Below are 20,206 nucleotides of genomic sequence, written 5' to 3'. Positions count from 1 at the left end.
TGCCGATTTAGTTCTGCTAACAGCAAAACAACATTCCCGGGACCGGAGTTAAAACACTGTCGCCGTGATGACACCGCCACTCACAGGTTGCAGCTCACCGTGCGTATCCATGGATCCAGACTGGACTACCAATTATATCTGGATCCACCGTATCATTGGTACTGTATTTTCCTGTTACCCTGATACCCACTACTCATGCATTAGAGTTGGACCTGTATCTAGTATAATACTGGATTGTGACCCACAGAGCCCCACAATTAACTACAAGAATTGATTAGTGCGGTAATCCGTTTGCATGAAGCTAAGCTAATCTGAGTTTTTCCTGCATTTTATCACTTGAATTCTTTTAGATATTCTCTCAGTACTACACAGTAAAGAGATGCAAATTGATGAGTTTTAAATCGGAGATTGTGGGTAAATCCGCAATCCGGCAATCAATTCTTCCACAACCCATCAGGTAAATAAAATATAGCGGTGGTCATTTCCATTGCAAATTTGAGGTTCATTCGCCGACACCTTTCACAAACTTCCTTGTTCCTACAAATAACCTCGTTGATATCGCGTATCCTCCTCTGAAAATGCCGGTCAAAGTCAACTTCCTCAGCAAGGGCTTGAACATTGTCGGCGACCTTTACACCCCCCCAGTGTCAGCCCCCGATCGCAAACATGCTGCTATTGTTGTCGGTCATCCTTGGGGCGGAGTGAAGGAGCAGACTGCAGGGCTCTATGCAGAGCAACTAGCCAGCAATGGGTTTATCACCCTCAGCTTCGACGCTGCTTACCAGGGTGAAAGCACTGGTGAGCCTCGTGGTCTCGAAGACCCCTCGCAGCGAGCCGAAGATTATCGAAGTGCAGTTACTTATCTCTCAACCCGAAGCGATGTGGATCCCGAGCGCATTGGAGCTATGGGTGTTTGTGCAGGTGGAGGCTACGTTTCCTTCGCGGCACAGACAGATTTCCGCATCAAGGCCGTGGCCACCGTCAGTGCAGTCGACATTGGTGGGCTGATGCGGAACGGCCTTGAGGGCACTGTCGCTGCCACGGATCGCGCAGCGCTTATGGAGAATCGGAGAAATGCCGGAAAGGCTCGCATCGCAGAGGCTCGTGGAGAAAGTCCCAGTCTTGGTAATATTGTTCCCGACAACGCCGCCGAAGTTCCGGATAACTTGCCTACCCTCTTCAAACAAGGCTCTCAGTACTATCGCACTGATCGTGGAGCACACTGCAACTCCGTTAACCGATTCCCCACGAGAAGCGTTGATCTTGTGGCCAACTATTCATCCTTTGCGTTTAACGATCTTATCTCGCCTCGCCCATTGTTGATGATCGCTGGATCTGCTGCGGATACCCTTTATTTCAGCAAGGAAGGGATTGAGCGGGCGCTCGAACCTAAGGAATTGTTTGAGATTGAAGGCAAGACCCACATTGATCTGTATGATGATACGTTGGTTACTTTGCCGAAGCTCATTGACTTCATGACCAAGGCACTGTGTACTTAAGTATTTTCGTTTGTCTCACCAACGCAAGGTTCGGACTTGAGAGTAGCATTATTCAACCACTAGTTCGAAAATCATATTTCTTCAAGATTGCATAGCAATTTTCGGCAGGGCACTACTCCGAAGGAATGTCCAAACTGGAGGGGTTTGAGTCCGCGCTTCTGTCGCCAGTCGTTTGTTGAGCTCTGAATATCATCGCATGCCGTGAGCGCCCAATTCCAGTTCTTAGCAAAGTCCTCAGTTGCTTCCCAACCATTTGGATCCCACGACTCGCCCCAAACTACAAGACCCGATCCTTCTGTCGAGTGACCTGAGAATCCTAAGATGTCTGTACAAAGTTTGCTTTCATCAAGAGCATCACCTGCTAGGAGGAGATTATCGCGTAGCCTCGGCGATGGCAGCAGATCGAGCCAAGGGTGGTGCGGAACTATTTGCTGAAGCATCGTCGGCTGCAGGCTCACGGGAAGATGATCCGCCGTGGCATTCACTCGCACCGGGCCAAGAGTATTGAATGGTGACAAGGCATTCTCTTCTAACCAATTCATTCCCAGCCCTAAGATTAGAGCATTCCATCCCATCGCTTTAAAAACGTTGAAGTGGACCAGTGTCAAGAGATTATCCGCACTTGGAGTACCCCGCAGTGAATGACTGTAGGCCCAGCTTTCGATATTGGCCATTAGACTTTCGATGGTCTCAGAATCAAAATCACAAAGGCTAGCGGGGCCACGGAGCCCGGGAAAATCATAGACCATTGCATTTTTTGCAGAGGCAGGGATGAGGACTGCAGGGGCTGCTTCGCAGCGAGATGATAATTGTGGTTCGAGAACCGGTTGGGAAATCCCATAAGCACTAGTACGTAGAAGCAATCGATTCATCTTGCGTTGTCCTAGAAGGGTTACATTCACAGGTTATTTGCCGCATAATACACTTCACCCAGTAAAGCTAGCGTGGTACTCACGGTATACCCGTTGATTTAACCGATTCTGCAATTTTTTTCTTTCTTGGCGGTCAACAACTCCGGTCCAGTCCTCTTCAGGGTTGCTGGCCCGTTCCTGCTGCGGCATTTTCCTGACAGGGATAATAGGGTGCTCATTTCCGAGGACTTGCATATTGGCAGTGTTACGCCTCGGAGTATTGTCTGCAACGATCGGTAGTATGGGGAAAGAGAGAGTCGTTAGACCACACAGATAAGGCAAGCCATGCGGGGGCATTTATGCACCTGGATGACTAGTCGGGTTTAAAGGCCCTCTTCCTAATCTCCGGACCCCACTTGTTTGGCGCTCCACCTAGATTTACGGTATTGTCCTGTCACCCTGATACGCTCTATTCATGCATTAGAGTTAGTACTGTTCCAAAAACAATTATGATAATTAGTTGAGGACAATTTGCAAGCGCGTGACTAATAAAACACAATGGCCCTCATAAGAGGACTCCTATCTTTGCATAATGTATGATCTGCCATTTTCGGCCGGAGAATCTAAGTAATCCCGACATTCAATTTTGCACATGAACAAAACATTTTCCCGGCCAATCCAAAAAGAACACTTGCATGTCCTATGTCGGCAAATTCCAATTTTCAAGCACTCTCATTCTTCCCTTACCGCCTTATTCCTCTCCGGCTTTGTATTGTTGTGAACCCTTTGTATGTACTCCTCAGACAGAGCAGCATATTTGCAGCGACTCCGGATCGATTTTCCGAATTTGTAGAAAATTAGCGGAAATGGCATGCAGAGAACAGCGAGAAAAGCAGGGATGGATGAAGCCCAATGAACACCCAAGCCATTATACATATATGTTGTGAACAAAGGGAACACTGCACCGAATATTGACCGCAAAACCGCATTGGCAGCCAACACGGAAGCGGCGAATATGGTATAGGAATCGATCAAATAGCTCATGATTCCCAGGTAAACCAAGATGAGTCCAAATCCAAATGGAGCACCGGCAGCAATACTGGCCATCCAATGAATTGAGGGAGAGTTGGTCCAGGCAAACCAGAATAGCCCAATGGGAATGCACACAGACGCGACGATTACCGGTGGGAGGCGTGATTCTGGGGGAGCAAGACCACCGTGTCGATCCACAGTTCGCAAATATCGCATGTTATCGGGGATCGTATAAAGGATACCGATAATCATGCCGACCAAAATTCCCATAAAAGCAAGTCCACCAACACCTTGATTCCAGCCTCTCAGCTGCTCGTATACGATCGGGAAAGCAGCGAACATCATGAAAAGTGCGCCGTAAATAATGGCAATATAAATCGAGAGGATAAGAACAATCGGTTCCCGAAACAAAAGAATCCACGGGCGCAGTAGGGAAGTAGCAAACAAATGCGCGATTGACGCATTGACTTCGTCGATATCGATCTGTGTTTGATAGACATTTCCCGTCAGCTGCGTTAATCGAGCCGCCCGCCGCCGTAATAGAACTGGGGCGTAAGTTTCCGGTACAAAAAGTGCTGTAACAATCCATATAAGCCCCGCAAATGCAGCCAGAAATCCTTCAACCCATCTCCAGCCGACATTCATTCCCATGAATCCGCCAATGGATGGGCCAATAGCAGGTCCCATGAATGGGGCGGCCGCAAAAAGACTGAGAGCCAGCCCTCGCTGTCTAGCTAGGAACATATCGCTGATCACGCCACCGGCGTTGGTCAAAGGCGATGATCCGAATGCGCCAGCAAAAAATCGAAGGATCATCAACGTCTGAATATTCGTCGAACCAGCACAACCCGCAAAAAATGCAGCCATGCCGCCCAAGGAGATAAAGAATGGGTATTGTCTTCCAGCAAACTCGCTAAGGGGAGCCCAAACCATGGGTCCCAGTGCGAAACCGAGAACGTAGAGAGACATGCCTAGAGTGGCAACTTCCGTTCCAATATCAAAGTAATCCATGACTTGATCAACGGCACCCGAATAGGCCGATGATCCAACGGCCACTACCAAGGTCGCAGTTGAAACAATGATTGTAATCACCACTTTCTTTGGCAAGCTGAAGAGCATTGGATTGCGAGGGTCATCAGGGAGCCAGGATACAACAAAAGGGTCGGCTTTCGTTCCTGATCCAGGGTACTGATAGTCCAAAACGCTTTTTGTGACTGCACCCTGATCTAGCACCTGGCGAAAATAAGGTATCGAATGCGTGGAAATAGGGCGTGTGGTGTTGCCTGGCTGGCATTCTGGATCATTATGAATCATGCTTGCAATGCAGGAGGTGATAAGTCTTTTCTGCAATCTGGAGGCAAGTATAGGTGTGATAGGCCCTTTTTTATAGCGACTGGATGGCACGCGTTTCAATGACCCAAGCGGCTTTAATCGTTGAAGCCTATCTGAATGAATAGTGTTAATTTTCTCAATGCCGACTTCCGATGGAAATATCCACAGGATCTTTCGAATTAGTCTCCACTAATCATCCCAGACCAAAATCATGATTATTTATGATTGTTGCTGCAAATCAATCTACTTTCCTATGCGGATAATCGGCGCTTCAGCACGGGACTCGGCACTATAGAGAAAAGACTGACCTCGGTTCCCGGTCTTAAGTTTCTTTAAAACCGAATGGGCATAATGAAAAAAATCTATAACATGACTACTGTGGCTCTCGCATTCCCACAGATCAAAATTGTGAACTATCTTCGAGTTTAAGTAAGTTTAACAACAAGAAGAGAGAATGCGATTTTTAATCTCTAGATTATAATGCCACCTCGCGAAATGATTGCGCTCGCTCCATCAGCATGGAGATCGTCTGCCACTGTTTTCCAGATATTGCAAGTCCCCACAATCTATATGCGGATTCGATAGCAAGCCACGCCCGATCAACAGAGGGACAAGATGGCCTGACACAAAGCTCAGTGAGGAGAAGAGTAAGCAAATAACATCTCATAGAGCTCTGTCGGAAAAGCCATGTCCACTTAGCAGTCGGGGCGTATGAGTCAATAAAGCAATGAAACTCCACTCCTTCCACAGCAGCTATGAAAAAAAAATCCAACATATTTACAGGCAAATTGAAGATATCATACTGAGAGACCGGATGATGAATCATAAAAGACAGTTTCGGCATGATACAAGCGAGACCAACGCATAGTCGACTGGTGGGATCAGTCAGGTCGCAGTTTCCAATATAATGGGTCCGAAAACGTATAACCAGACCTTCGATCACCGCCCTGCATTGATCTATACAATCACAATTTGCTTCGACCGACCGTTGGCACCTTTTCGGAATTTTCCTCATCTTATAGTTGGCAAGGATCAATTCAGACCGCATGTTGGCGAATGTCATCTCAGTAAAGCCCTCCCTCTCCTGGATTGGATGCGTTGACTCCAGAGAAATGTCCTCATCATTGATATTTAGCGGCAGGCGGACGTCAGAAATAAAATCATTTATTTCGCAGTCCATGCCGAGGGCCTCCGATGAGCGCACATCTAAAAGGCAAAGATGCCACCAGAGCCTGCGACGCATTTCAATGTCAAAGGGCTTCATTCCGAGAATAGTCCCATCCCGATGCATATTAATTTGCCGAGCCACGCGACGTAGTACTGTTGTCATTGCCCAAACGTAGGAAGAGTCTGCATAATGTTTGTGCATGCAAGATAAGTATAGAACTGCTGCTTGCAGAAGGCTGACGTTAGTTGTTGCTAACAAATTGGCTTTGGTAAATGCTCTTTGTGTTGCTTGTTTGTAGCGAATGATAAGCTTAGTACGCTCATCTCCCAGCTCTTGGATACACTGTTCATCTGTCGAGCTGATAGCAGCCGAGAGGTAAACCACCCAAAGTAGAGTCCTTGAGCTCTGCTCTACAGACTCAGGGTCCGTCGATGCTTGCATTACCAGGGCTTGGATGGTCGGCTTATGTAGAATCGGTAGCACCGCTGCGACATTTTCTTTGTAAATCTCCCATAGGACAAAGGACTGGGTAGGTGTCGGATAGATTTCTTCATTGATAGATGAGGCGGAAGAAAAATCGAAAAAGCTCATCAGCCCGCAAGCCGGGATAGCTGCAGAATTACTCGTTATCGATGATCCAATTTCGGAACAATCTACCACTGTCTGTGTTCTCCCATAGATTCTGTAAGCATTTAAAAGCAATCAAAATCACGGTGATGTTGATTTATATAATCTACATACCTCATGCAGCGCATCAGTACCCAACCTGCCACGTATATACGCACTGTCGAGGTCTTCGAGTAGCTTTCCGAAGGGGATTTCGTTGTGTATCAAGCATTTTATCGAGTCGTGATTGGCTTGTCCTGGGATGGCAGGCTGTCCAAGAACATTGGATTGAGCTTCCTCTCCTTGTCTTCCATAATGGGGGACAGAATTAGAAGTGTCGTCCATCAAAGTGCTGACTAGTGTTTCTAGTGCCGCCAATCGTCTGTCTAGAGGATCCAGACTTTGATAGATCATTTCGTTTTGCCGGTCTAAAGGAAAGAAGAGAGGTAGAATAAGTTTGCAACATGATATTGTTCTAATTGAGATTAGAGTTTGACGCTAACACAATTAGCTGTTCCTTTGAAAACGCGGTCAGGACACTTGTGGAAGGTTTCGGAATACACGGCACGGAGAGCCACAGACTCACCGGACTTAAAACATAAACCCGAGAGTGGCTGACAGGTGGGGTTTTGATTGTGGGGTCCACAAAGTAAAATAGGGAAATTGAGCAAAAGCGTTGCCGCCCTGCTTGGCACAGCTGCTGTCTTGGCATTTCCTGGTTGGCGTCACCTAACGAGTGTTGAAATACAGTGGCTATCAAGCAACAACCGCGACTATGGAGTAAAAAACTGTAGAATCCAACATTCAAAAACGATTACAATCCCATATATAAGCAGATTCATAGGAATTGCGGAGATGTCATGGTGCGTTAAGCAAATAGATTAATAGTAGCTGATCTAGCAGGATCTAGGCGGCCTCGGTCGGAGTATTTCCTATTCAACGGTAGACCTACAGTTCCTGTACGTATAGCGGAGTAGATAAGACGTAGCTGGAAGAGATCCCAAAGGATCAATAAGCGCGGTGTTGATATCTGACCTATGGTGTCGGAACACGTAATCACGGCGGTGCGTCCAGGACTAATAGGTAATTGATCGTGTAACGTGATTCACGGTCTCCCGGGCGACACTGCCGGTCGGGCGGCCCCATCAAAATCCCTCTTCATAATAAAACATGTTTATTAACCACAACAAAAATGCCTCCCCAACGCTCCGATCGAAAAAAAAAGTTGATAGAGCAGGAGGGCCGTCTTGTATTAGCTATAAAAGCTATAAAAGATGGTAAATATCCCTCTGCTGCAGCTGCTGCACGATCATTTGATTTACCTGTCTCAACTTTGAAGTATCGGCTTAATGGGCGTGAATCTTTGGCTGAGAAGAGACCAACTGGCCATATTTTTACTGAAATTGAAGAGCAATCAATGGAAGACTGGCTACTTGATATGGATGCTAGAGGTGCTGCTCTCACGATACCTATGTTACGTGATATGGCCAATCTCCTACGAAGTGCCCAGAAAAATACCCCCTCGACTATTGGCGTTAATTGGCCTACTCAATTTATCAAACGACGCTCAAATCTCTCTATTCGACTTTCACGCAAATATGATTATCAGAGAGCTCTTTTAGAAGATCCTAGAATCATTAAACCATGGTTTGATTTGGTTCAAAAGACTATTGAAAAGTGGGGTATTGTTTCAGATGATATCTTCAACTTTGATGAGAGTGGTTTTGCTATGGGTATTGGCGTAACGCAAAAAATTATCACTTCCGCGGAATATTATGGAAAAAGAGTTCTTTTATAAGCTGGAAATCGAGAGTGGGTAACCATAATTGAGTGTATTCGAGCTTCTGGAAGTGTTATATCTCCGCTCTTCATTTTTAAGGGAAAAAAGTTTCTAGAGTATCTACGTCCCTATCTCCTTTTAAACCAAAAAGGAACTTATCTGACTATGAGTGAAAATGGCTGGACTACTAATATAATTGGTTTATGGTGGTTAAAACATCATTTTATCCTAAATATTGGGATAAGAGTAGGAAAATATTGCCTATTAGTCCTCGATGGTCATGGGAGTCATTTGACCCCCGAATTTGACTAAGTTTGTGAAGAAAACCAGATTATTGTAATCTGTATGCCTCCGTATGCTTCTCATCTTTTATAACCTTTGGATGTGGGTTGTTTTTCAGTTTTGAAGAAGCTTTATGGAGGAGCTGTTTCAACTTTGATGCGGAATGGAGTAAACTCTATTGATAAGGAAGATTTCCTTGAACTTATCGTAGATGCGAGAATAGGTGCTTTTAAGACTTCTACTATATAGAATAGCTTTTTAGCTACTGGATTAGCACCATTTGATGCTAATAAGGTCTTGGAAAAGCTAAATGTGCACCTGGATTCCCTTCCTCCGATAGAGATCCTCTCTCAGCGACTACCTTCTTCTGGTAGTGATAGTGATCTAAATACTCTCTGGACTCTCTCAAAATTCACAAAATCACAATCTTGGATCAAAAAAGGTCTAGAATCCTCATCTTTAATCCTTTCTTCACTAACAAAAAGGGAGATAAAGAAGTCGTACGATATGACTATCAAAGTGGTCCACTACCATATTTTTCTCTAGAATCGCTGTGCCTAATTAGAGGCTACTAATAAGAAACAGACTAAAAAGAGAGCGACCATACCTAAGTTTATTACCCAGAGAGGCATCTTCGGGGGTCTAGAGGGTGGTGAAGATGATGTGGTCTATAAGGATGAAGATGAAAGCAAAGATATATATTTGCCAGAGGTATCTACAAATACGGTTGTTGAGCCTACTTTACCTTCTATGCCTTCGGTTCGGCGGCAGGTGACATGTTCTGGGTGTGGGAAAAAAGGGCATATATATACTTATTGCCCTACTCGCTTTAAATAATAAAATCTATATTGTTTTTGTGGTTTTATTCGTCATTAGAAATTGGTGATTTTTGAAAAGTTGGTGGGGTCGCCCGACCGGTAGTGACGCCCGCCCGACCGTGAATCACGTTATGGAGAATCATAAAATTAGGTAATCTGCTTTGTCATGCTAGCCTTAGTCAGGATCCGCACATAAGAACCGTGGTTCGAGGGCGGGTAATAATTCAGACAATTACACGATCGAGTACGGACCCTATTGGTCGATAAAATACGTCCGTTTACGTGAGCCGACAAGCGCCCATGATCACCTGATAGTGAGGCTGAGGCCCTCGATGAGGGGTCGTCATCTTTCTTCCGCCCAAAAAACGATTAACTCTGTATACCCTGTGTTAATTATGGAATCCATAAATTTTGGCTATGGAAACTCAGGTTCCCAGGTAGGGATCAACAATGGGGTGATGAATTTCACATCTAGTTAGTTCCCATAGCGTGGAGGACAGGTCCACGTTGGATCGACTAATAACGACACGCTTTTCTAGAAATACCAGAGCCCCGTCCAGAGCCACTGTCGACCGTGCCGTTCCCGCATGACCCGGATTTTGTTAGCCGCGATGGAATCCTTAATACAATCCACGAGAAATCGTCAGTCCCGGGGTCTATAATAGTTCTCGTTGGTCTCGGCGGTGTGGGGTAAGACATCACGGGTGTAACGGCGGTCCGTCAAAGGCTAACTTTATAATAGGGAAACTCGGCTTGTTATCGAATACTGCCACCAGGTCCGACAGCGATCAAGCGACACCTGGGTCTTTTGGGTTCATGCGAGCACTGCGGCGCGCTGCGAGGAAAGTCTCCGTAACCTGGCCGACCGCGCCAAGATTCCCGGACGCGAGGACCGCAACGTTAATGTATTCCAACTCTTCGGGAACTGGTTGCAAGATGAAAGTATCGGAGAATGGATCCTTGTCCTGGATAATGTAGATGATGACGAGCTCCTTCGCAAACCACTGGCAACTCGTACGGACGCCCAAGCGAACGCCCAGAACCATACCTCGACGCAGCCACCGCTAAGGTACCTTCTCGGACCCTCGAATGGCTCTATTATTATCACGAGCCGGAATAAAGCAGTAGCATCGGAAATCGCCGGCCATAAGAAGAACCTGATCGATGTACAACCAATGAATATGGCCGAGGCGCTAGATCTAATGCATCACAAGCTGGACTCATGTGCAGAGAGAGCGGACTTGGTTCAGCTTGTGGAGGAACTTGAGTTCATGCCGCTGGCGATTGTGTAAGCGGCTAGCTACATCGCGCACCGTTCACCCCGTTGCTCGGCATCGCAATATATCGAAAAGCTTCGGCAGAGTAATCGTCAAGCCACGAAGCTTCTGAATCATGAGGGACTTCACACGGATCGAGACTGGGAGGCAAAGAACTCTATTATACTGACATGGCAAATATCGTTCGACCATATCCGACGAATAAGGTAGTCTGCGGCTGATTTACTATCTCTTATGAGCTTTTTCGACTGGCAGGGGATCCCCGAGGATCTTCTACGGGTTCAAGATACGGTAAAAAATCATGAAGCTTTAGCTTCGTCGGGGGAATTTGTAAACAGCTCTAGTGGAGAGGACACGGAAAGTCCGTCTGAATGTGACCCAGATAACAATTTCGAGAGCGATATTACAACTCTCAGAGACTATTCTTTCGTTACTACGAGTGAAAATAGCATGGTGTTCACGATGCATCGGCTAGTGCAGATCACAGTACGCACGTGGTTGAAAACATACGGCCAGGACGAAGATTGGAAGGAACGATTCATTAAAAATCTACATGCTGAATTTCCGACTGGTCAACATGAACACTGGGAGAGATGCCGGACACTCTTTCCACATGTTAAGTCAGCTATATCGCATCGACCGAAATCGCAAGATTGTCTCCAAAGCTGGGCTGGGTTACTTTACAAGGGGGCGTGGTATGCGCAAGAATGTGGCAATATCCCTGATTCGCGGGAAATGGCATCTATGTCGAGAAAGCAGAGAATAAAGATATTGGGTTTGGAAGATGAAGAAACACTTAATAGCACTGCAATACTAGCAGTAGCCTACCGACTGGAGGGGAGCTGGAGAGAGGCGGAGCAGCTCGAGGTGCAGGTTATGGAGACGAGTAAGATGAAGCTCGGCGTGGACCATCCTAACACGCTGACGAGCATGGCGAACCTGGTATCGACGTATAGGAATCAGGGCCGATGGGAGGAGGCGGAGGAGCTCTTTGTGCAGGTCATGGAGACGAGCAAGACGAAGCTCGGCGTGGACCATCCCTCCACGCTAATGAGCATGAGCAACCTGGCTTATACCCTTAGGTCATCGGGTCAATACACAGCCGCATTACAGTTAATGGCCGAATGCGTTCAACTTCGCGACCGAAAACTAGGCCCTAACCATCCGCATACTACATCTTCCAAGTCTGCTTTAAACGAATGGCGCGGGAAGGTTGACTCCCCGTCTTCCTAGCTCACTAAACCACCAACGGACACCAAAGAGGCCTCAATCCTAGGCAGTTCCATAGAAACCTCCGAGCCGGTATATAGACCTGGCGGACATCGTAGGCGGACAATATTCTTGCGCCTATTTGGCAGGAAGTAGGACTCTCCCGTATTCAATCTCTCTAGAGTGGAGCTTTGCCTAGTAATTATTGATAAAAACAAAGCATTAAACCAAAAAATTATTATTTAATCACGAAAATAAAAGCCTCATATCTCTCTAAACATTAGATTATAATATCAATAATTAGAACATTGGAATTTTCTAGAAACTATTTCGACTATATCCATGGGTAACTTACGGGGCCGTATTACGTTTCATGTTTTGTACCATACGTCGAGACAGTCTAAAACAAGCATGATCTGCAGGCTAGCTTAATTTGCCCTAGGCGGTTTCACTAGCATCTTGGCGGTGGGGCTGGAGATAGTTTCTCTGTGTAAAACATGGAAGCCAATTTCGAATATTGCTATAAGGCGAATACACGGGTCGGGAACAATCATGTAAGTTGATGTATGCAAAATACTAGCGCCGCCAAACGGAACAGCCGCCCCACAACCGTGTCCGCAAGTAGAAGATGGTCTAAGTCACTCGAAGGAAACATTATTCTAGGAGTATTTTGAGAGGTCATCAAATTATGAGATGTAAAGTGCTGTAGGGAAAATCACGAAGTGTAAATATTATGTCTGCATGTAAGATGCCTTTTCACCAAATGCTAAAGATACGGGTCTGAGGTTGTGTGGCCTCTTGATGTTTCCCGTTTTGATCCAGGAAATCTAAACCATATCCAGACCAGTCACCTATTCGGTATGTTCACCTTCAAACACCTTTGACATATATCCTTTTGTTGCCCGTCGATTAATCGTTCCCACCTCCTCATATTTCCCTGGCTATCAGGCACATAGCCAAGATCACTGACACTGGTAGGCGTACAGAATGAGGATGTTCGTGTCAAAGCATTTTTTCACATTCTTCTAGTGCCCTTTGATGTATCGCTTCGGCCTCTTCATATCTCCCTTAGCAGGAGAGCACAGTGCCAAGGTTGCCGATACTGGTGATTGTGTGAGGATGCCCACGTCCAAGCACCTTCTCTTGTGCTTTCAACGCCCGTCGATGCATCGCTTCCGCCTCTTCATATTTCCCTTGGTAGAAGAGCACTAAGCCAAGTTCATTGACACTGATTAGGGTATTAGGATGCTCAAATCCAAGCACCTTTTCATTTCCTTCCAGGTCTCGCCGTTGCATCGCTTCCGCCTCTTCATATTTCCCTTGGCTGGAGAGCACATTTCCAAGGTTACTGACACTAGTGAGTGTGTCAGGATGCTCACGTCCAAGCACCTTCTCTCGTGCTTCCAACGCCTGTCGATGCAACGCCTCCGCATCTTCATATTTCCCTTGGTTGGAAAGCACTAAGCCAAGGCGACTAACACTGGTCAATTTGTGAGGATGCTCAGCTCCAAGCACATTGTTTTGTGCTTCCAACACCCGTCGATACATCGCTTCCGCCTCTTGATATTTACCTTGGTCAGAGAGCATATTGCCAAGGTTACTTGCACTAGTGAGCGTGTCAGGATGCTCGCGTCCAAGCACCTTCTCTCGTGTTTCCAACGCCCGTCGATGCATCGCCTCCGCCTCTTTATATTTCCCTTGGTAGGAGAGCACCAAGCCGAGGCGATTAACACTGATGAGCGTGTGAGGATGCTCGGCTCCAAGCACTTTGTTTTGTGCTTCCAACGCCTGTCGATACATCGCTTTCGCTGCTTCATATCTCCCTTGACTGGAGAGCACAGTGCCAAGGTTGCCGATACTGGTGATTGTGTGAGGATGCCCACGTCCAAGCACCTTCTCTTGTGCTTTTAACGCCCGTCGATGCATCGCCTCCGCCTCTTTATATTTCCCCTGGTTGGAGAGTACCAAGCCAAGACGACTAACACTTGTTAGCGTATGAGGGTGCTCCCGCCCAAGCATCTTGCTTTGTGCTTCTAGGGCCCGTCGATACATCGCTTTCGCCGCTTCAAATTTCCCTTGACTGGAGAGCACATTGCCGAGGTTTCCAAAATTAATTAGCGTATCAGGATGCTCACATCCAAGCACCTTCTCACTCCCTTCCACGCATCGTCGATGCATCGCTTCTGCATCTCCATATTTTCCTTGATTAGAAAGCACTAAGCCAAGGCGACTAACAGTAGTGAGCGTGTCAGGATGCTCGCGCCCAAGCACCTTCTCTTGTGCTTCCAATGCCCGTCGATACATTACTTCCGCCTCTTCATATGCTCCTTGAAGCAATAAATACCATCCACAATTGAAAGAAATAGTCGCCACATGTAGTCGATCTTCTTTATTCGCACTAGATATCGACTTCATCACCTCCTTCGCATGCGGAAGCAGCCTTTGACATTCAGTCCAGCTCTCGTACTGTCCATCGGGAAACATCTTTGCCACGATGGCTCGCGACTTCTCCTGCCACCGTGCTAGCTCAAGGTGGATCTCCAGCCATGTCCGGACCGATAGCTGTACTAGTCGGTGCATATCAAATGACGCTGTTTTACTTTCAAACCGAACAAGAGAATAACTAATCAATGGTGCCAATGCATCCTCAAACTGGAGGTCATCGCAATCTGCACGGACGAGGCTTTCTAAAATCCCCTGCCGATCATACATGCTCATGAACGCCAGCAGTTCCGTCGCCGCCGGCCGGTCATGGCGGATTTGCTCGAAGGATAGCTGCCATGTCGTGATGACCGCATACCGAATACTGGGATCCCGCCGGAGGTCTTTGGCGTCCTCATGCTGCAGAAGATGTTTCTGGTTCGACTCGCTCTCACGGAACAACTGAAGATAGCGGGACACCGTGACTCGCGAAGATCTATTCGCAATATACGACCCTGCTTGAGTGATTGCCAGCGGAATGTATTCCAGCACCTGGACCAGTGCCTTCTCGTCCCCTCCACATTCTCCAGAGTGGGCGGCCGGAATCCTTGCCCGTAGAAGGGCAAGGGACTCTGCCTCACTCATTGGCTGAACTGCGATCACATGCCTCTCATTCCCCACCAGATTCCGCGCCGCACGACCATTTCGCGACGTAATCAGGATTGATCCATGAGCGGCCTGGGGCAGGAAGCTTGCCAGTGGCCCTTGTTCATTGAGTTCGTTGTTACTGAAAAAAAAACCATCGTCGTCCGCATTATCTAGCACCATCAGCCAGCGCCCATTACGTGCATCACACAGCCACTGATACACGAGCTAAAAGATATTACTCATCTTTAGATCGTCCCGTCTCGGGATCTCCGCGACTGCGGCAATCTGCTGGTAGCCCTGTTCGAACCGCGCCGCATTGCTAGCGTGGATCCAAAAAACCCAAGTATCCGTTTTTGATGCTTCTACGAGATAGGAATACTCGATGGCTATTTGGTTTTTCTGAATAACAGTTCTATCAGTTATTATTCAAATGACTTCCTTCTAGGGACGGCTCACCCAACTCCGGCCAATCCCACTAATGCCACCCGCTCATGACGCTGGCCGATCGCCCCATGTCTTTCCTTGACCGCACTGATCACAGCTTCACGGCCCACAAAAATCGAGTCCTTCTGGAAAGGCACCGTGGAGCACGGCTGAGGCTTCAGACGCGTCCGCGCTGAACACAGTTTCTATTAGCTCGCAGAAAGACCCTAGAGAAAGTCACCCACTGAACCGAGCCGCCACCACCGATGGTGCGTCTATTAAGAACTATCGCAGTTTATCAAGCGCCGTTCGATACCCGGCCGCGTTGCGCGTGTCGAATTTGATGATCATTAAGTGATCTACATGCAGCGGCACTTTCTCCTCTATATGGTCGGGAAGCTGGAGAAGAGCCGAATCTGCATCAAGTGTCGTCATAAAATCCCCGGTCCGTTTCCATTGTCTGCTTTCCGAGTCCTATTGCGATCATCAGTACACGCCATGCCCTGTTTCAGACGAGCACCAACACAGACCAATACTAACTGCCGCGTCTGCTTTGTTTCATACAAGCTGATCACCTTACGGTCCCGGATTAGATTTTTAAAGTCGGCCAGTTGGTGGATCAGGACATCCGAGTTGCTAGAAATCTGTCGCAGTAGTTGCTCTCGCGGATGTTTCCTGTCCCCCGCTAGCATCTGCTGGATATCGTCCATCACTAATCCTTTGTGGGGGATGGCGAAGAGGATCATGCCGTACGTGGCTCGATGCAGCGACTTGATCGCCGGGTGGTCTTCCTCCATCGTCTGGATGGCCCTTACCAGACACTATAAGTGATGTCAGTTTATCATACCAATACCTCAAATCGGATGGTGGTCCCACGTGAGCCAAGATAATGCCTCCAAAGCTATGCGCGATGAAGATCAGAGGTCTCTGCTGGAGCTAGTCGAAGATTTCAGCCAAAACTTGCTATCGATAGACAATAAGATACTGTCTCCTACCTCCTTTGTGTTCCGGATTTTCTTGATTTCCTCCATCAGCTCCCGCCCATAGTCGAGGATCGTATCGACGCCGTGGCTCGACAGCTTGGAGTTGTACCCATAGATCATCGTACGGCACTGCGGGAGATCTTTTGACAGGAAGTCACGAAGCCACATTCGAGCGAGGTTGCCTCTGCCCTGCCATGATCCGTAAGCATGTCCATCCAGTCCGGCAATGGCAATGATGCTATGTCCCATTACTAGTTAGAATTAATCTCCTAGGTATAGATATCTGCACAGTCCTCACTCTGCAGCCACTGGCTCATTGTCGTCTGGCGCGTAGAGCTGGGTGAATCCAAAGAAGTGGCAGTCAATGTTGATGTCATCCTCTTCCATCTCGACCTGCCAGTCTCCAAGCGGGTTGAGTCTTAGCTCATAAAGAAACTGAGGCACCCCGCCACGAAACTGCACCAGCGCCACCCTCTGTGTGTCACTTTCATAGCATGAAGGGACTATTGTGATCTCAGTCTTCATTTGCGATCTCTCGTCGTCGATGAAGTTGTCGTTGAGTGCCTCTTGTAATGCGGTCTTGAGATTCTCATCGGGCTGTTCCCTGGACAGGCCTGTCACCCGGAAGATGTGCGACTTTTGACTAGCCATCATCATCTGTCTTCGTTGGAGTGGTACATCAGACGAGAGTGGACTTTGCGTCCTTTATTGATGGATTGTCTGGTCAACTCAGCCTTCCGGCGAGGCTGAATCCACTGACAGGTGCGGGGTAGTAGGCACCTGACTTATAATGATTGCTATATCACTTATCTAGGGAGAAAGTCGTTCGCAGCCATATACTAATCAGTCTAGAATCTAAAGGCTAATTTTCTTTAAAAGTAGATTATAAAACTCCTATGAAGTTCTACCCCGATCCACGTAATAAAGTTACTTGTTATCAAAGTTGTAGGTCGCGGGATCACATGATTCCGGCGGTGGAGAAGCTCCTCGTACGGGGACTGGGTGGCTCGTTTGTCACGAGCAGGCTCCTCCAGCTTAAGTAACTTCGATGGGCTCGTAAGAGCAACTCTGCTTGATTATTATCGATTTTATAATAGACCAGAGGCTGCTAGCTAATGATAGATTTGACCCAGCGAGCCCTGTTAAGCCCTTTCATCGATAGAGCCAATCTGAGCGCCATTTAAAACCTCAAGTGGGTCTCCTTGGATGGGTTTCTTGTTTGCTATCGGCACGGTATAGTTCTACTCTATAGAGCAAACAAAGAGAGTGTCGGGCTGGAGTGGGGAAGAAAAAAAGCCCCTCTTAGCAGTTGCCACTTATCACTGAGATCCTCACTTATTCTCTTAAATTTTTATTTCCACTCCCAGCCCAGAATCCGAAATAAACATACACGGCTTATCAAGTGTCTCTTGTCGAGTGCCAATAACATCTCTTGAAATATGTGTAACTTCCTCGTTACACACGGCCCTCTAGTCTGGGCTGTGGATTCTTTTTCCACCGTAGCCGATGGGCTATCGCAAACTTCCACTCTTTGATCACTTTGAAAAAGAAAAGAGATACCATCATCAGCATAAGGACACCGGTCATAAATCCGATCAAAGTGCTGAGCCAGTAGCAAGCTGCAAATAACAAAGCGCTCGAATACCTCTCATCAGAAGTGGAGGCTGCGAGGCTGACCTGCATACAATTCAGGGCGATCGAGAAAAATGCGAATGCAGAAATCAAGGGGCCTTGGATTCGAGCGAAGTACGCCCCAATCCTTATCTTTGAAGAAGTCGAGCTTCTGTTGTGGTGAGAGGATAGTACCGATGGCGTAAAGGTCATTATCAATCTCATCAGTCATACTGTAGTAATGTGAAAGCTTCTTCTCTGCTGCCTCTAGGGAGAGAAGCATAAGCTGCTTCCATACTACCTTCTTCCTCCTTAAGGCACTCTTTGCCTTTTCAAGATGATTAAAAAGCTTATTGTAGATACTGAAAACCAGATGAATACTCACGTCCTTAGTCTTAGACAGAAGGGTGGTGAATTTGAAGAAGGGCTGGGTAATGTAAAGCAGATAGTCAATCTGTCTCCACTCTTCTGCACTTAGCATAAAGTGATCCTGGTCATATTGAGAGCAGAACTCATCAAAGACCGATTGAAGCCGCTTAGCACGTCGAAGCATAAGAAAAGTCGAGTTCCAGCGAGTCCGTACATCCTGGATTGGAACAAGCCTTGGCTCTTCGGTCTGAAGATTGTAGAAAGACTCCCGTCGTTGTGGGCTAGCGTTGATATAGACCGCAAGGTTTCGGACCTAAGTTTTGATAGAAAAGTTAGTTAGATAGATAGAGAGGGTGTGTAAAAGTGTTGCTGATTTCTGTAGAAAGTATTAACTCCTGAATTCTTAGGCTGCTAGATAATGTCTGAATTGATAATGTATTGGGTAGATAGAGGGTAGGGGATAGAGGAATGGGTTTTTGTGCACAAAAACCCATCTCTTGGAGCATAGAGAGTAGGGTGTAAAGATCAAAGAAAAAGTCAAAGAATCAAAATTTTTGTGCACAAAAACGCATCTCTAGACCACATACCTTATTAAGCGTATCAACAATTTCTCTCTTCTGCTGCCTTACACGAAGGATTCGAACACGATCATCCGACCAATTGATCTCTGTGCTATCATTCTTTGGTATTGCCTTCATCTTCCCCAAAAGGTCGTTTAAGCTAAGTTGGATAATATGGGCAATGTAAGGAATCCGCACAATTGTCGAGCTACTGCTTAGCTCTAACGCCTATAGTGACTCTTGGATACTTGCGACCATAGTGTTATTGTTTGATGCATTATCCGTAGTGACTGTAAGGACTCGATCTGTAATCTTGTGCTGCTGAAGGATCTTCAAAACAATATCACTTAGATTCATACCTGTGTGGGATCCAGATAGCGGTTCAAAGCCAAGAAGGACTTCTTGGTACTGCCAATCTTGATCAAGAAAATAGCCAGTGATAGCCATGAAAGCCTGTCGAAATGGAGAGGTCCAGCAATCGAGGGCAATCGAAAGCTTTGCGTTTGGAGGGAGCTTCTGAAGAATAGACTTCTGTTGTTCCTGAACGGATTGCCGTAGTCGCGAACGTATCACGACTGCAGATGGAATCTGTGGCTGTATTGGGGCGAGCCGGGCGAATGAAATAATTTCACGAAATTGTGGGTGCTCGATAAACTGGAAGGGGAGACGGGAGAGGGTAAGAAGCTGTAAAAGCTTCTGCTCCCATGCTTCTTGTGTAAAGGTAGTTGCTTTGGTTGGAGTATTCTGTATCTAATAAGGTAGTAAAAGTCAGACATTATTCATAGAATAGTTAAAATAACATACCGCGGTAGCTAGAAGTCCCTTGATATTACCCTTTTGGGTAGTGGAATTTTTGCAAGTTGGTCCAGCCATATGCCGATTAAGGGCAGTTGTTCCATATCGACTATGCCCAGGGTGATCTAGGACTTTATGGCATTTCCGACATTTTGCCCCTGGTTTCCCAGATCTTACGTCCGCAACTTCATCAAAGTGTTCCCAGCATTTAGCTGTCCGATTACTACCCCAATGTATCTTCTTTGTCTTTCCAAAGTCTGTCTCTAGCCACCATGCCACAAAGTCATCTTTTGACATCTTGTCAAATAGGACAAACGCTGTTGAACGACCAGGACCAACACGCTGGAGTGAGGGAGGAATCAGAGGTGGTAGGACCGGCGTAAGAAAACCAGAGTTTGACGTAGTATCCTCAGGGGTAGGGAGTGGCTCGTTTAATAAAGGGTGAAAAGGGTCGTTAGCTACTGGATCGCCGTCGTAAATAGATGAAGAGTAGATATCTGAGAACTGAGACATATTGGATATTATCAATAAGAGTAATATTA

The 20,206-nt window shown here is 46.8% G+C and overlaps 5 protein-coding genes across 5 annotated transcripts; 1 reads left to right on the top strand and 4 right to left on the bottom strand.

Annotated features, from left to right (window-relative positions):
* Positions 1-578: 578 nt before the first annotated feature.
* On the top strand, positions 579-1,499 carry N7520_005499 (alpha/beta hydrolase; the record flags this gene model as incomplete). The annotated part of the gene is made up of 1 exon (XM_057139433.1): positions 579-1,499. One exon carries the CDS (start codon positions 579-581, stop codon positions 1,497-1,499), a length of 921 nt encoding a protein of 306 aa, XP_056997640.1.
* Positions 1,500-1,570: 71 nt separating this feature from the next.
* Positions 1,571-2,605, bottom strand: N7520_005498 (bZIP transcription factor; the record flags this gene model as incomplete). The annotated part of the gene is made up of 2 exons (XM_057139432.1): positions 1,571-2,382; positions 2,455-2,605. The coding sequence occupies 2 exons, from the start codon at positions 2,603-2,605 to the stop codon at positions 1,571-1,573; spliced, it is 963 nt and encodes a 320-aa protein (XP_056997639.1).
* A 477-nt stretch (positions 2,606-3,082) lies between these two features.
* Positions 3,083-4,696, bottom strand: N7520_005497 (MFS transporter; the record flags this gene model as incomplete). The annotated part of the gene is made up of 1 exon (XM_057139431.1): positions 3,083-4,696. One exon carries the CDS (start codon positions 4,694-4,696, stop codon positions 3,083-3,085), a length of 1,614 nt encoding a protein of 537 aa, XP_056997638.1.
* Positions 4,697-6,501: 1,805 nt separating this feature from the next.
* On the bottom strand, positions 6,502-6,902 carry N7520_005496 (uncharacterized protein; the record flags this gene model as incomplete). The annotated part of the gene is made up of 2 exons (XM_057139430.1): positions 6,502-6,564; positions 6,624-6,902. 2 exons carry the CDS (start codon positions 6,900-6,902, stop codon positions 6,502-6,504), a joined length of 342 nt encoding a protein of 113 aa, XP_056997637.1.
* Positions 6,903-12,922: 6,020 nt separating this feature from the next.
* Positions 12,923-16,980, bottom strand: N7520_005495 (uncharacterized protein; the record flags this gene model as incomplete). The annotated part of the gene is made up of 9 exons (XM_057139429.1): positions 12,923-15,093; positions 15,163-15,335; positions 15,380-15,539; positions 15,592-15,631; positions 15,710-15,820; positions 15,877-16,167; positions 16,223-16,282; positions 16,342-16,567; positions 16,628-16,980. The coding sequence occupies 9 exons, from the start codon at positions 16,978-16,980 to the stop codon at positions 12,923-12,925; spliced, it is 3,585 nt and encodes a 1,194-aa protein (XP_056997636.1).
* Between the last annotated feature and the right edge of the window lie 3,226 nt (positions 16,981-20,206).

The sequence above is a fragment of the Penicillium odoratum genome (genome assembly GCF_028828045.1).
Source record: "Penicillium odoratum strain IBT 22623 chromosome Unknown utg000004l_segment0_segment0, whole genome shotgun sequence".
NCBI lineage: Eukaryota > Fungi > Ascomycota > Eurotiomycetes > Eurotiales > Aspergillaceae > Penicillium > Penicillium odoratum.
This window is presented reverse-complemented; position numbering and strand designations above follow the sequence as displayed.